Here is a 17,333-nt window from a genome sequence, read left to right on the forward strand (position 1 = left end):
TATATACATTAGATGGTCTACACTAAATGTTAGATAGGTAGGTACTTAAAAACCGTTAGAATGTTATGTGTTATAGTCACGTCAAGTGCGATGACGAACAATATTAATTTGTGTTATAATAGCAGGTATATTCTGCGGTTGATGTTGGTATGGAGGTGATGGGGATTGTTTTGGTAAATCTAAACAAAAATGATCGGTCAATGTGACGTTGAGTGATTTTATTAACTCCTATACTGGTGTGTTAATTGGTGCAAAAAAACTGACAATCTAAACCTTAACTACTGCATTTACAGCATGTGCTGGAAAACGATAGGTTGAAATGATTGAATTGAATATGACGTTAAAAACATGCTGTAAATGATTTAAATTTTACGTAGAAAAATGTTGATTAAAAACATGTTAAATGTATGAATCTTAACTAACAATTTGTCTTAGAAAAGGCGAAATTCAGTAAATTACACCCATAACATAATCTCTATGTGTAAATTGTTTTTAGTATCGACTAATAATTATCAGCTTACTATTGCGCATCGAATGAATACCTAAAGACCCAATTCTATGTGTATATTCGGTTCGAATCTTTCGATTTTTCGATAATAAACGAAGTTGTGCCTTGTACCTACATTAACTACAAAGCATTTTTATTTTATTTTGAAAAAAAACGAGTGGTAAAATTGATTGACCTTGGGTGTATAAACGGTCTAGTACCGGTTGACTTCAAACCTATGTTTTATTCATGGTCGTATGAACTTCATACGAATAATATTCAATGCACCAAATATGCCAGTTAGTTTTTGTTCTCCGACGTGATAAAAAGTGCATAATATTTTCATATTTACAGTTGCTGTTGTTGTTTACATAGGTTTATGGAATTTATTTTTAAGTAAGTTAAACTATTTTATGAATAAAATGTTTTTATTTTGCTTACAATTGCCGGCTTTAATAGTCTATAGGTATATACAAAATTGTACGCTTACATATTTTTTTTTGTTCAATAAATAATGTAATCGTGTTCTATTGTTGTTTAAAACACAATATAATATGTATTTTTTATAGTTACTTATTTGAGACATATGTTGTAATAGAGGAATGCTGAAATTTATATTTCTATTATTTATAACTATATACAAGCTTACAATAGGTGTCGAAGTGTAGTTAGAATTGACCACCATTTTTCTATCATCTCAAAATTGCACATTAGTTTTGTATAAATCAAACACTGAATGTTGTGATGCGTTATGTATGCGAGTACAGCAGTATATTATAGATTATTTACCTAGCTATAATATATTGATATACCTACTATTGTAAAAAAAGTCAAAAGCTGTAGACATAACTTATCAAAAATTGTTGATGATAAATTTTAATGTTTACGAACAATAAAGTAAAGTAGATGTAGGACTATAGGAAGCACTAAACCTCTATTATTATTTATTATACCTATCATAATATTAATAATACAAATATATAATATTTCTTATAAATACATATATGGGTACATTATAAAAAATTGACATGACATTTTATGTTGGAGCTTAATATGCATTATTGGTTTTTTCATTAAAAATATTTTTATAAGTATCTCAAAGGCTAAATGGCACCGATATAAAAATACATAGTAATGACTAATGGCAAAGAACCGAAAAGATTTTTGTATGGTTTCTTCTTTTTTTCAACGTATTTTATGTTTTTTTAGATACAATTTATTGTACTTACCTATAAGATTTATACGATGTTATAGTATGTCTCCGTCGCAATTTAATCTACACGGAAAATAAATATTCGGAGATTATATTATCAGCTAATTAGGTACCTACCTACATAAAATATAAACACTTAGTAGTTTAACTTTTATAGTTTGAATCTACAACCGAATAGCGATTATACTTTCTAGAATTTAATTCCGATAATATTGCTTTAAAGAAATTTCAGTGAAAAAAATGAGAAAAGAATAATATATATTATTGTATAAAAACAATAGTCACGTGATTTAAAATCGATAGATTTATACTATGATTTATCTAATTATTAAATATAAATGCCGTTATGGGTACATATTTACCGTGTATTATGACGTATCGTCTGTCCAATTCATAAAAAAAACATATTTTTTCTTATAGAAAAACCTAAAAAAATAATATTATTTAGGTACAATAGATATTTTATTAAATTATACGGGCATGTTAAATACTTTTATGCTCGTATAATACTAAAAGGTAATTTTATATATTATCTACCTATAATCTATGTATAAGCTGAGTGTTGATTTCCTAATGATTATAGCCATCAAGAAACTCAACAATTTTCAATGTACTACAACGCTTATAACTTTATATTTAGATTAAAATTATTATTACATGTTTTTTTTCAAATAAAACCTAGACTATAATCCAGCTTTGATCAAAATAATTCCAAACAAATTAGGTTAGGTCAAAAATCAAATTAGAAAAATTTGATTTTAAATTGCAATAATAGGTAAATAGTTTTATTGCCTTCGATTTTAAATTAATTGCACTTTTCTGGTGTATGTATCTTGAAATCTCATAGATTAGGTATTGACCTAGACACTCAATCGTTGCAACGTACCAATATCACGATTATCACGTACTATTTGCCTGTAATTATTAAACATTATTAAATAATATTGATTTTAAGTGATTTTTGTAATACGAATAGTATAATATAGTATATTTTGTATGTTCCCATATCTTTCATATTGTATGTTTTACTGCACATCACAATACTCCTTTAGACGAATGAGTAACCGAAATAAAAGTATATACCTATAATTTTAATTGTCTTAACACTAAAGTAATTATTATTAATATCTATTTAAATAAATATCCTGAGTTATTTTAATTTTCGTAAAATTATTTTTTTATCAATTTATCAATACACAAAATAAATTGCGTCTGTATATTATTCAGATTTCAAACGATACAACACTTTTAATTTGTTGTTTTGATTATACTCAATTGACATTGAATATAATTTTGTTTTAGAGTTAATAAATATACTTGCTGATTGTGGTTTACCTTGAGTGGGTACGTGTAAAACATTACTATAGAAAGCATCTATAGCTAACCTGCTATACCAAAAAAGTGTACCGGTGTACCTATACCTCTATAGTAGCGAATATATATATATATATATTGGTGGTATACCTTAGACAGTTAGACTATAGATGATAAATTAAATATAAATAATTTTTATAAATTAAATATAAAATGTATTATGAATTATGATGTTTCGTGTCATGGGTTGGATGAAACTCATAGACATCAAAAATATAATATAATAAAGAAGACAGGTATTTAATGAATTAATATCCAATACCTACGTTAGATTAGGTACCAATACATAACGTTTATTATAATATTGTAAATAATATGTAAATAAGCGAATGAAACGTGAAAGACGATATAAAATGTATAGGTATATTTGTTTGGCATCCATGTCCCGAATCACGAATTATTCACCTACTTACACCTATGTACTTCGGAAGTAGTAGCAGGTAGGTACAACAAGGCCTTGCTGTCGAACTGTTTACTTGAAAATCATATGTAGTAACTTATAAATATTATAATGATTGATAAAACATTAAAATCAGCTATACCATATAACTTGATTAGTCGTTATGTTAATATTCATAACCATACACTTGTATAGGTATAAAGTATATTATACTTATAAATAAACAAAATTATAGGTATTTATATTCACGTAACCTTAAAAGTTGATTACCTAAATGCTAATATATAATTATTATAAAATAGGTTAATTAACTATCTAGTAGGTGTATCTACCTCGATCGCTGGATTCTGTTCATCGCCTTCGTCTGTTTTACTTAGTTTTACATAATTGTTCTATAGTCGCAGGTAAAAATAAAGCAAGTTGTTTTTATTTTATTATTTAGGTGCTTACGTAAACAACTATAATAATCGTTATAAGAATCTATATTATATACTTCTAGCTGCCTACTTGTGTATAATACATTTTTTTTTTCGTAGTTATAGGTTTACCTGTTTACCAAAGCTACTTTTTGTAGCTTGTATATGAACAAAGAATACAATATTCCTTATCAATTTTATGTTAATTTTAAATTTATAATACCTACATATCAGTAGGTTATCTGATAAAATTTAACAATAGGCGTATGTTGCACATGAGCTAGATAAATACTTGCCTAATCATTAGATAATGTTAACTTATAAGTCATGATAGTTACTCGTTCTTTCTATACGCCGCAGTGGATGAGTCTACAATATTATGTTTATCGTATATTATATAATCAATAAGTAATCAATGAGTTATTATTTTGTTAAACCGAATTACATATGCTTAAATGTCAAAAATAAAATAAAAATAATAACATATGATATACTTAAATAGTAGGCTATAATATATGAATATGAAGTACGAATCATTTAGAATCCATATAGGTAATGAAAAAAGCCCACTGAAAAAACGACCGAAAACATTTCGCTCTGCGGAACAAAATTCATATAGTTGTTATAACGTTAGATTTTAGTTGACATTTTGTCATAGCTAGTTTAAGATAATTTAATAAATTACAATTTTTTTTATTAAATGAAATTTTAATTACATTTTTTTTCAATTTATACAACAAGCAACTAATCTATATAAACGTATAAGCATAAGCAAATATTAACTATGTATAATTAATCAGGTACTCAATAATATAAATTAAGTAAACGATACCTTAAATAAATCAGTCAATATGCCAACATTTTTAAAAATGCTAAGTAATAAAATACAATCTTCGGAAAAATATGTATCTTATTAGGATTTCGGGATTAGGCAAATTATCTATTGATTATTTTTTTTCGTGGTCTTTCTACCAACTAGTTACTATAATAGATAAAAAAGATTTTATAGTATAAAATGTATAAAATATAATATGTGGAATATCTTATTTATTCAATATCAATGATAAGCAATATAATATTAAATACAGTCATTACATATATAATCTTTAATATAGTGTAAGTATGCAAAATAAAAAAAAAAATACGTTTTTATAAAAAATAATGATGGTCATCTAATCTAATTGTAATCACGGTAACATAGCCATGATTACTGATGCACGAATGAACATAACCTACATTATCTTCTACTTGTTAGATTAATAGATAATCTGTAGTCTGTGTACCTGCACAGCTCAAACATTTTATTAGTTAACTCAGTCGCTATGGAAATAGTAATTTTAATAGTATAATTATTTTAAATATAATTATATCTATACGAATAGTTCACCTTCACACTATTGTGGATTTTTGAATATAGTAATAAATTACATAACATTTTATATTTTAGATGATGGCCCATATAGGCTTTTGCAGAATCAAAAAAACGATGTTATTAAAAATCAAAATATTATATATTTTCTCCAGTTTCCAATCTTTTAATTGTTGTAATCTATCCGAACATTAAATCCGAAAAACAAACTACTCAATTATTATAAAGCCAATCTACTTATAATTGTTTTGGTAATTCGGAATCTTTACTACGAAATAAATATTATATATTATTTAATATTTAACTTTGAGTTATTATATTAACATATAACTACCAGGCATGGTGTCGTTGTCATTCTACAAAAAATACCGAAATGAAAAAATCATATAATTGTTTAATTAAATTTCATAAACATATAATACACGGGTTCTCGCTAAGTATACTCGTGCACGATAGCGACGTAAAATATAATAGTACGAGCAGGTCAGAGATAAGTGACTGGATGTTTTAGTATCGTTGTATAATACTTAACCATCCTTGGTATGTTATATTAAGGTCATTAATAAATATGAATTTTGTGAGAATTTATTTAGTATATTTTATAAAAATATAATTTTCCATGTCAGGCCGTGGACTAAAAACTGAATAATTGAACACCGTAAATTGTCATTAAAATTAACACTTTTCATCATTATTATTTTAAAGTTCTTAAATCATGGCGCCGAGAACTAGTAGTTGGCCTGTATGGAGTGGTATATTGAGTACGGACAAAAATATAAAATCGGCTGACGATTGGATTGGAGCACGCCGAAAGGAAGACGGCGCGGACGAGTTGTGGAGAATTCACGATGGGTTGTATAATCTTGAACAATGGATTCACAAGCACCCTGGAGGAGCACAGTGGTTGGAAATTACAAAGGTAGGTACCTTCCTATTTAAAAATGTATATTTCAAGTATAATTGTATGAATGAAAATAATATCTAATTATGTATAATAATGTAAATAAATAATAATAAGTGCTTCAAAAGTAATTACACAAAAAAAAAAAAAAAAATACTACTTTTAATTTAATATTTTTGAAACACGTTAAATCAGTGAATATTTTAGGGCCATGTATAATTTGTTTTATGTTTGTTATTATCAAAACAGGTACCATATTCGATAATGTTAGATAAATGACATAGTTGATGGTTGATTGAATTACAGCAAATTTGCGATGACGAAGTCAGAATAATTTATCGGTTAACATATAGTTTCTGCTTTTAAAATGTTAAACGATAAGATAAAATATAATTAAAGATAGATACATACTATAACTACAGTATATCTGTCATTAATTAAAATATGTTTGTCGGTGAAATAAATTCAACTTACATTATTTACTAAAATTTAAAATACATGTATAGAATACTCCGAGTAGGCAATAAATTAGTGAATGGGAAAATATTTTGTTTAACATTAAAACATTATTTTTATTTTTATTTAAGTTAATTTACTGTTTGATCATTATTTTATGTTTGAAGTTAATTTGGCCTTATAATGTTCGGATAAAGGATAAATATTATTCCTTTAAAGTAAGAGAAAAATAAATTTAATTTCAAATAATCGTCTATAAAATATTACGAAAATCAAGAATCAAACGATTAGGTGGATATTCTAAACTTATGACTGATGTTTTTACAACAAAAACCGAAACCAAGTTTTATTGATAAACTATAAAAAAAATAAATGTTTACCTGTAAAAAAGTTACTATTTTAAATATATTACCACAAAAATATTTTTATCCATAGTTTTCCGTAACACAATATATAGGGTACCGATATCACAGAGTTATTTGAATCACACCATATAAATGGCAAAGCTGCGACGGCGGCGATGAACAAATTCTATGTGCGACAGGCAAAGTCGCCCAGGAAATCGCCTTTCACGTTTAAGCCAGACGGATTTTATAACGTGTTGAAGTCTAGAGTCACAAAGAAGTTGTCTTACGTGGACAGCAATAATTACCACATAAAGTCTATGCTGGTCGTCGATACATATTTTCTCCTCGCACTGGCCTTGTGCGTCGGAGTGGCTCAAACAGAAAACCTTTTCCTAGCATTTTTGGCTGGCATTATTTTAGCACTAGGGACCGTTGCTGCCCACAATTTCACGCACCTCAAGGACAACTGGAGGATGTATTACGTGCAATTGGTTCTATTGTCTGTGCGGTGAGTTGTACAATATATTATTTACTATATAGTATATTGTTGTAATATTATTACAATTTATGGAGCAAAACAATTCTTAACGTTATGTAATATTATTTTTATTTCTAGCGAATGGAGAATATCGCATATACTTAGTCACCATATATACACAAACACTGTACAAGACTTAGAGATGTCACTGTTGCATCCGTTTATCCATTGGTTTCCGACTAACGACAAACCGTTTACTGTTCGTTTATTTCCTTATCTTACGCCCGTTATATATCCTTTTATTATACCTGGACAATTGGTCATTAGGTATTTTATGTCGTTTATAAATAATTTAATTGTATAACAAATTAATTATAATTGTGCATTATATAAATATTGTTTTAGAACTTTCAAGTGCAATAATGACAAAGCTGATCTTCTAATGTTTGTTGTACCTGCAATATTGATGTTTTGTGGCCAAATGACCTTAAGTTCTATAATTATTGCGTGGCTTATCGTAGTTCTGACAAGTAGTTTTATGTTTACATTCATTGGGTTTAGTGCTTCTCATCATTTTCCGGACAACTTTCACGATGGAGACTATGTCAAGTAAAAATAAAAATAAATTACATTTACAATTAAAATGATTAGATATAGTTTACATAGGAACAAATGTTAATAATTATGATAATATAGTATTGTTATAATTTCAAATAGTATAATATAAATATGTAAAGAAAATTTTACTGAAAATTAAACATGCTCGACATGGGTAGGTATTTGTTTAGTTATAAATAAATAACATATTGAGGTACATTATGACTCTTTATGTACAGTAGGTATATGCAAACATTAAAACAATATTTCTGTTATTTTTATTGCAATGTTATGCTTTATGTACGATCTTCATTGCAGACTAATGTTTGTTACGATGCATAATCTATGCAAATTATTATTACTATAATAGTAGTTAGGTATCATATTTGTTGATAATATGAGATAATTTGAACTTTGAAGTGACATACAATTATTATGAATATATTTAAAATCTGTCAACTAACTTCTATATACATACATATATATATATATAATGACTTCTATATAATCTCCTATATCTTATTATTATTTAATAGGTGTTAATCGATGTAAAAACGTCTTATAATAACTTTACTGAATTTAACTTTTGTGTAATAAACTAATAAGCTATTGTACAACTAATGATTTTTGTAATGTTTAAAGTCTTAAAGGATACAAAAAATTAGAGTATAAACAATATTACAAGAATTATATTGTTTTTATATGATTGTGGATGTTCTTTATTTCTTCTATTTAATGATACCACCATTACACCCAAAAATGAAATAAAAATCATAATAATAGCTTTATTTTTTTTCGTCATTGCTCGAATGTCATAATTTATTTTATTTTTTGGTATCTAATAGTAATGGTATCAGAAGTTTAATTAATTATAACATCGTACTATTTTCCTCTACGAACTTTTGTTTTGTCTGAATACCAATACTGTTTTTTTTTTTTTTTAGTGATGAATTTATCGATTGGGGAATACATCAAATGATAACCAGCGCAGAACGAAGTGAACCGATCAATAATATATTTTTAACAATAGCTACATTTGGCGATCATACATTACACCATTTGTTTCCAGCTTTAGATCATAGTTTAATTCCATTATTAAAAGACACTTACGAGGATACATGTAAAGAATTTGGTTTGGACCTAACGCCAAAATCATTTACAACGATAATGCGCGGACAGTTTAAACAATTAGTTCGCGTTACTCCTAATAATCCGAAAAAGAATAATATTGGACCTGACATTAAACTAGATAATAATATCTAAATATTTTACAATGCAATTTGAGTGCATATTATTATTTATTTATAATGTACGACGTATACTTAAAAAAAAAAAATAAGATACAAGACACAGATATACTTCATACCAACTGGTTTATAATATTTCTATTTTGAACTATTAATGTATCTGCAGTATCATTGACTGAATAGTTATTTTAGTATCTATTTACAACCATTATTCTTTCTACATTTTTTAATTACGTGATTTAAACGATAATATTACGATTTGGTCATTTGAGATGGTTACTGATTTACTAATTATTAATTAGACAATAATATAGTTTTTTTTTTGTATAAACATAAGAAAATAAATTACCGAGGCCATTGGCTTTTATTTTAATTATTCGTATACCAACGATTTAGTATTTATTTTACACTGTGATGACATAAAACATTGTGATGATAACATTAAAAAGTATTGGTTTTTAAATGATATGTGACTATGTAATAAAATATAAATTAATGTTTATAGTGGAATTAAGTTCTCAGTTGGTAAGTTCTAATATTACGTTTAAATAAACTATCTAGGTTGTTATTCAGAAATACTTTGTATAATTATGTTTAAATTCTACTTATAAGACACATGAATAATATTGTGTGTTTTTATTTCAATTGCATTTTACGATACCTTATACTAGTTATGTTAAACAATTTTTTTTTATACATTTTTTGTTTATATAAATTAATTTAATTATTAACTACTTATTATATGAATCTATTATAAAAATATACGAGTATATTTAAAATAATTAATTGTGTACAATATTTGTCAAGATTGTCAATGGTCAAAATGATCATAAGAAAATAATAATTATGAATAAGTCAACTAATAGAATTAATCGAAAAAATGAAACACTTAATGTCTATAAGGATTAACTATCTACGTGCTTATTATTATCTATTATAATATGTTAGATATCTAGTATTTGATATTTATTATAAATTATAATAACTATTTATTTATCTTTCTACAACTAAATATTAATGACTTTATTATATAAGATGAGATATGAAAAAAAAAATGAACTCAAACTATTTTAATGCTACCTAATAAATGTGTTCGAACCATGAAGGTTAGATTGATTTAGCTTTCATGGTACTAAGCATACGAAGCATATACCTGGTGCCTACATAACCCTTTATGATAATGATATACAAATGCGTAGATACCAATAAGTATGAAGAGAGAGGATTTTGACTGATCTATTTCGTAAATATTGTGTAAACACTATGGTAAATTGTTCATAAATTAGTTAGGTATACTTATGATTATACATCTATGACTTATATTATCTATGTTATAACTTATAAGTAATATCTACGCTATAGACTTATAAATAGCAAAATATATAATATAAAAAACATGGCCCTTATATTACAACGTTCTAAGAAAAATTCTTTTCGAATTTTTGTCACCAGTACATATTTTTAATGTAGACATTTTTCAGCTATATATATACACATTTTTTAAACTTATTCGAGTACATATTATTATTATAATTTTATTTTGGTACGTAATAATATAAAATGAAGTTTATTTTAAAATATCACTTTGGTACAATACAAAGTAGAATTATAAAAATAATAAGTTGGCATTATTTAAAACAAATAAAAAATAAATAAACATTTAAAGAACGTAAATAATTTAAATAATAAAAACAAAAATGGCTTAATATTTCGACACAAAAATAAGTGACATAAGACCTCATATGTTTTTGTTAAATTACGTATTTTATTATCAAAACACCTATTTTTAAATTTTGATTTTAAATATCCAAGTACAAGGCTTTTTAAAAAAACAAATCATCTAATACATTAAAATTGTCCAAGAAAAAAATATGTAGCATGTTAGATATATCATTTTGTATCATAAATTATGGTTCATAATTATGTATGTTGTATGCTAGGTATATACATTATAGTCTAATTTTAGTCAAACAGAAAATAATGTAAATTCCCTTACCTAGGTACACCATATGTATGGCGGTAGTCATACAAAAACGTACGCGTATTATAAAATTTACATTGAAAAAAAATTCGGCAGACTAAAAATATGCAAAAATATACGGGAACACGGTTTAGTTTTTTTTTTGTTAGGTACTTGGATATATAAGGTGTTCGTAATGTATTCGACCTTAACTTTGCGTGACCATTATCCAAGTGTGTATATATATATATAATGTATACATAGTATTATATCTACTATCAGCTTTAATATATTATTATTGTTATTATTCTAATATATTTATGAATAATACATTAATAAATTATATAATTACAATTGTTTTAATTATAATTATTATTGTTTATTTATTTTAATTAAATAATTGGCAAAATATGATGTTGTTGTACCAAACTTGGTTATACATACAAGAAAATATCTGACAGTAAGGACTAAGGGTGAATTCATTCTAATATATTATATTTTTTAATAGGATGTTAGCGCATTATTTGTTTTCTGCTATCTCGGCCAACATAGACAGTTTTTTCTGAATGTATTTTGTATTCACTTAAAATAACTTTTTTTTTTGAATAATCTTTAAGTAAAACTAGCCATTTAAAAAACTATAGACAGTAATATTTTTGTGGGTACTTATGTCATATTGGTTTGTTTTAATTTTAAATATTGTCTCAAATTAATTTAAATTTATATACACATATATAATATATTATATTATGTATATATATTTTATTTTAAAGATTAATAAAATATAAAATCATTATACTCTAAGATAACTCAAAAAAATTATAAAAATACGATTTTATGTAATTGTGTTTTATTTATGTTGCACGTGAGTCTGAAAGAAAAAACAAATTTTGTGTTGAAATCCTTTAAATATTTTCCTCAAAATATTAGTGTTTGAATTATGTAATGATTCTTTTTTGATGACCTATTCGAAAATATTACCTAGTTATTAAAAATATTATCCTTTCCTTCTTTGCAATATTTTCAATGGATTTCGTTTATTTCATAATAATTACGTCTTTAATTTACCATACACAATATAGTAATGTGCTAATACCTATATTAAGATGCATTTAATTTTAAGCATTGTACCATGAATCTTTTCACGTCGTTCTATGTTATTTTGGTATTGTCTTATTCGTTATAAATTAATAAAAGTAAGTAATAATATTATAATACTAGTATAAATGTAATTCGATATTGAAAAACAAGAAACTACATTTCTAGAAAATGCTAGTAACTAATAAGTTATGAAAACTTAAGTATATTTTTACAAAAGTTTGTAAAAAAATAATAAATTCAATAAAACTATATTATTTAGTTAAATTATAAAAGTTATCTTTTTATAATATTATATAAAATATGACTACTTCATTAAAGTTATTAGTTTTAAGAACGTTGTGATATAAAGTTTCACGATGGTGAGTTATTCTCTGAATCTAATTCTGAAAAAAAAAATAGTACCTTATATTTAAACAAATAAACCTATTGAAACGTATCATACGCCATTTAGTGTATACTGTTTATGAAAAGTGATTTTTTTCATGGGTTCTATAACTGCAAGACTGCTTCTCTTTCTTACAGTGTATACTTATACTTTCTTCTGTTTATATAGCTCTCGATTTAGATTATTTTTACTACCTTTAGTCCTAAGCAGTATATATTATTTATGAACAAATACAATACATACAGGCAATCACTTGTCTTACTAACACAGGACGTTCATTTCCGCTACCGTTTTCGATCGAGTAAAAAGTCATCTGTGAACTATTCACGCTTTATGAGATGGTGTCTAGAATGTTTATTTTTGTACCTAAACTTACCTGAGTTCAATTTAATTGGTTTTGTTTTTACATTTATTTTTTTAGTTTTACTTACAAGTGCAACAGTTTTCCCACCATAAGTCGTCCATTAGAGGTTTGATGAACTTAATACCTTGTTCAACTCACTAATTAGTATATAACTCCATTGATGCAGTGTAATACTTATAAGGTACACACTAATTCGATACATATTACACGTATACTAAATTATAACTGTATGAACTTTATGAAACAATGAGACTTTAAAACTTATTTTTTAGATGGTATTTATACTTACATTCAGCATATCATATCAAATCTGACTTTATAGGGGTGTAGACAGAATTAAACGTTAGACATAAATTATAATTTCTATTGGGTAAAATCAGTAGGAGGGTTGTAATTAATTTTCAAATAAGTGTTCTGTTATATAACATGTTAAATAAATACCTTTATATGTATAATAAACAATATACATATTATATAACAACGTGTACAGTAATATAGTTGTACATTTAAATAATGTCCACAGTGTATACATCTTGTATACATGTATACAATAGTTAATTGGAAAATTCTACTTGTAATTTGCTCAAAATACAACTAGAAAGAAAAAAATAAATATTTTTAATAAAAAATATAATATAATTAAATTAATTTAATCGATACTTCGATAATTTAATAATATATTGCATTATACGTATGCATTGTGTAAATAAAAAAATCTTTCCTTTTAATACGTGGAACCAGCTTGTAATATAGCCCAACATAAAAATTCGTTTATCATTTTTGAATTATTAAATTTTATTAAGTAAATGGTTTATTAGTATATTAATATAAATTAATTTATAGCTAATAAATAAAATATTTTAATTTTCTTAAATAATTTAATAATAATATTAAATATGATTAACATTGAAACTAGTAAGACAAAAAAAGTCCATGGGATATTGGGATATATTTTATCTATATACACGTGACCCCATTCCCATCTACACGTACAACTCCAATGATAATAACGGCCCATATGGATAAGTACGGAACATAAATATATAATAATATTTCTATTAATTCTCCTCTATTTCACATGATACTCATGACGTCAATTTTTCCTGTATCAATGCTGTTTTCTCCAACAATCTCTTCACACTAATATTTATTCTTAATTGTATTTATCAAACTAATTTAAAAATTGAAGTATACGAGCTTTACACGTATTTTGTTTGTTACTGTCATTAGTATAATATTTTTATGGGTTTATATTGTTTATAATAATTGAGATACAATAGTTTATATTAAAATCGCAATAAATAATAATTTGATTAACAGATACTTATATTGGAATACAGATCATGCTTTAGTTAAACTACGAAATAAGGAAGATATGAAACTCTAATTTTAAAAGAAATCATTGTATTTTTATACACTGTATTAAAAACTAAAAATTTAGTGATTACAATTTCTTCAGCGATGGATTATTGTTAGCTTGTTGCATATGATTGTCATATGTCATATGCTGTAACTTTTAGTGCTCAAGTATACCAAATAAATGTATAATGATTTTGTTAACTTTTAAAAAAGTGATCCTCTTCACTTAATATTCGTTCCTGAATGGTCAGAAAATAATATTCATACATTTCTAATCAATTTGAAATACGAAACAAGTATAATTTATTAAAAATATTAGCTTTGATAATACTTATTACTAATTATATATTATATTATAAATAATATTTCAACAACACATCCAATAGTAATTTAAAAAAAAAAACATCTACTGTCAACTATTCAAAATAGTCCTATAAATGATATTACTGTTATTTGTTTTTTATTTTTAAATATAATTCTATTGTTAATGATAACAGTTGCAATTGATAATAAGTGTTACAATTTATAGAACCATGGTTATGACTGACGTTTATAGATCAGTCAGAAGATGACTGTCAATAAATATATTTTAAATCACTGCAATTATTATTTATGAAATAGTTGTTAAGATTAATAGAAAAAGATGTACCGTCTTGTTAGTTCTATCATAAAAAAATAGTTAGGGTACACACTTTCTAATGCCGAACACCGATCATGAGAAATATTTTGGATTCATAAAAATAAAAATTAGTAACGAGATTAAATTATTGATATTCTGTAGATGTAAATGCAAAAAATAAAGCATAAATAACGTCCAAAGATAAAAACAGGGGTATAAAATAAACGACGGGTTTTTAATTGGTACGGTTATAATTAATTTTACCATAATCGAAAGCAATATACATGCCTTCAACTGCAGTAGTAGGAACGCAACGCAAAAAAAAAAAAGAACGCGGTATACCTAAACACGTATTTTATATCTGTATCGAATTTTTAATACCTAATAATCTGCAAATATTGTACGAGATTTAAGACTTGACGTTTCGTAATAAGCCGTATACTCGAGCATTACGTTCTTAGCATAATCCAATCCGACAAAAGCGCGTCTGACGCATATTTCGACGTACATGATATTGAAAGCAGCCTGTCGTCTCGACGAAACCATGGGTTAATTCCCATTGTTTAACATTTTTTTCAATTTATTTATTTAATGTTGTTATTTGTTATTATTTATTATTATTTATTATCGGATAAACTTAGCTATGACGCCCGATGCAACTACGAGTAATCCAATTAAAAACTGCCAAATACTTGTTGACGTGGACTTTTTAGGGATAACGTAAATTTAAATATAATCATCCAAAAGTTTTTGATTAGCTTTTTAGTGGTTAGTATTTTAATCACGGTGGCCAGAAAAGTTTCATTTCAGATTTCACGTTGTTGTTTGTCCTATTAAAATATTGGAGACTGTATGAAAATTATTATTATTTAAACTTCTGCAGATAGTTTGAACTAAATGATATATTATATAGACACGGGGAACCTTTTTTCTGTAACTTTTATACCTAACATATTATTAATTTAACCTTAATTATTTTATACATACAATTTCTCATCGGGTTCTGATGTAGGGACCGACGCAAAATTACATTAAAGCACACAGAGCAGCATTTTATTTAACATTTGTCTACACTGATTTATTTAGACAATATTGAACAATAAACAAAATTAGACCGAATGAAAGAATGATTAAGAAAACATAATATACGTTGTAAGGTCGAAGGATGGCCGTCCATTAGAGAAGATAAAATTTATTAAATACTATAGTTGTGTTAATAATAGACAATAACATGAATAGTCTAGTCATAGATGTTTTTATATAACAAATGTTGTAAACGCTAATTATTTACAATATTTTTTATTATTTTTTAAATGAATTTTATTATTGTTATGAGCTGAAGTGCAATTATGGCGCTAGAAAGTAGAATAATACTGAGTTGAATGTGTGGCGTTTGTTTTTATAGTCAGTTTTTTATTCACAAAATTATATTCACGAAGTAACAGAATAATTTTCAATTAGTGTTTAATATTATAATCTATTATATTATATTTTTTTTTTATATTGCGCCGAATATGTTATATATTTGCAATAACGTGCAGTCGGTAAAAAAAAACAACAAAAACGTTTTATTTATTTACTATTTTTTTTTTTTGTCTGTCCTTATATACCTATTACAGTTTATTCATAAGTGTATTATTATAAGAGTGCATGTAAAAAAAAAAATAGATAGCCAGAAAAAGTTAATGATCCGACGTTCCGAATCAGTGCGGGATGGTTAAGTTGCTATTACTCGAATATATATAAATATATGAAAAAAATCCGTGTAGGTCGGTTATTATAATGGATAAATACGTTGATAAAATTACCAACATATATGATACAATATGATAATAATACATATCGTTCAGTTTTCACTCTCCTCTTCATCACCACGGACCCCGACCGGTCGCTGTCCCATCTATATACAAACGATGGCAAATGAACCAGCTAATCAATTGTCCCGTTTACATCCGTTTCCATAATTATTTTGCCGTCAAACGCGTGGGTAACTATATTGTATATATATATATTATGTATAATAAAGATGTAGTTATATATATATATATATATATATACGCATAAATACACATAATGTATACTTTCATATTTCTTTTTATATAATAATTGATATACTACCTATGCTAATGTAAATATATTATAGATATACATACAGTGTGATCCAATTTTTATGATTTTGAAAAAATATGGTTTTTATACCATTTGAAATACAAGGCTGACATTAAAACTTTGTTTTATGTATTTTAAATAACAACTCAAA

General features: G+C 25.6%; 1 protein-coding gene across 1 annotated transcript; it reads left to right on the forward strand.

The window, feature by feature from the left end:
• Window positions 1–27: 27 nt before the first annotated feature.
• LOC113550112 (cytochrome b5-related protein-like) lies at window positions 28–9,897 on the forward strand. Its single transcript, XM_026951767.1, has 6 exons — window positions 28–883; window positions 5,965–6,178; window positions 7,074–7,471; window positions 7,580–7,768; window positions 7,847–8,050; window positions 8,983–9,897. Exons 2-6 carry the CDS (start codon window positions 5,975–5,977, stop codon window positions 9,299–9,301), a joined length of 1,314 nt encoding a protein of 437 aa, XP_026807568.1. The 5' UTR covers window positions 28–883; window positions 5,965–5,974; the 3' UTR covers window positions 9,302–9,897.
• Window positions 9,898–17,333: the final 7,436 nt, after the last annotated feature.

Source organism: Rhopalosiphum maidis, chromosome 1 (assembly GCF_003676215.2).
Source record: "Rhopalosiphum maidis isolate BTI-1 chromosome 1, ASM367621v3, whole genome shotgun sequence".
Taxonomy (NCBI): Eukaryota; Metazoa; Arthropoda; class Insecta; order Hemiptera; family Aphididae; genus Rhopalosiphum; species Rhopalosiphum maidis.

What these genes read in the sequence shown, in the direction of transcription:
- LOC113550112 (XM_026951767.1), top strand. Translation starts at nt 5,975, where the DNA reads ATGGCGCCGAGAACTAGTAGTTGGCCTGTATGGAGTGGTATATTGAGT. An exon ending in TTGGTTCTATTGTCTGTGCG is followed by an intron (nt 7,472 to 7,579) that starts GTGAGTTGTACA and finishes TTTTATTTCTAG; the next exon opens with CGAATGGAGAATATCGCATA. An exon ending in CCTGGACAATTGGTCATTAG is followed by an intron (nt 7,769 to 7,846) that starts GTATTTTATGTC and finishes ATATTGTTTTAG; the next exon opens with AACTTTCAAGTGCAATAATG.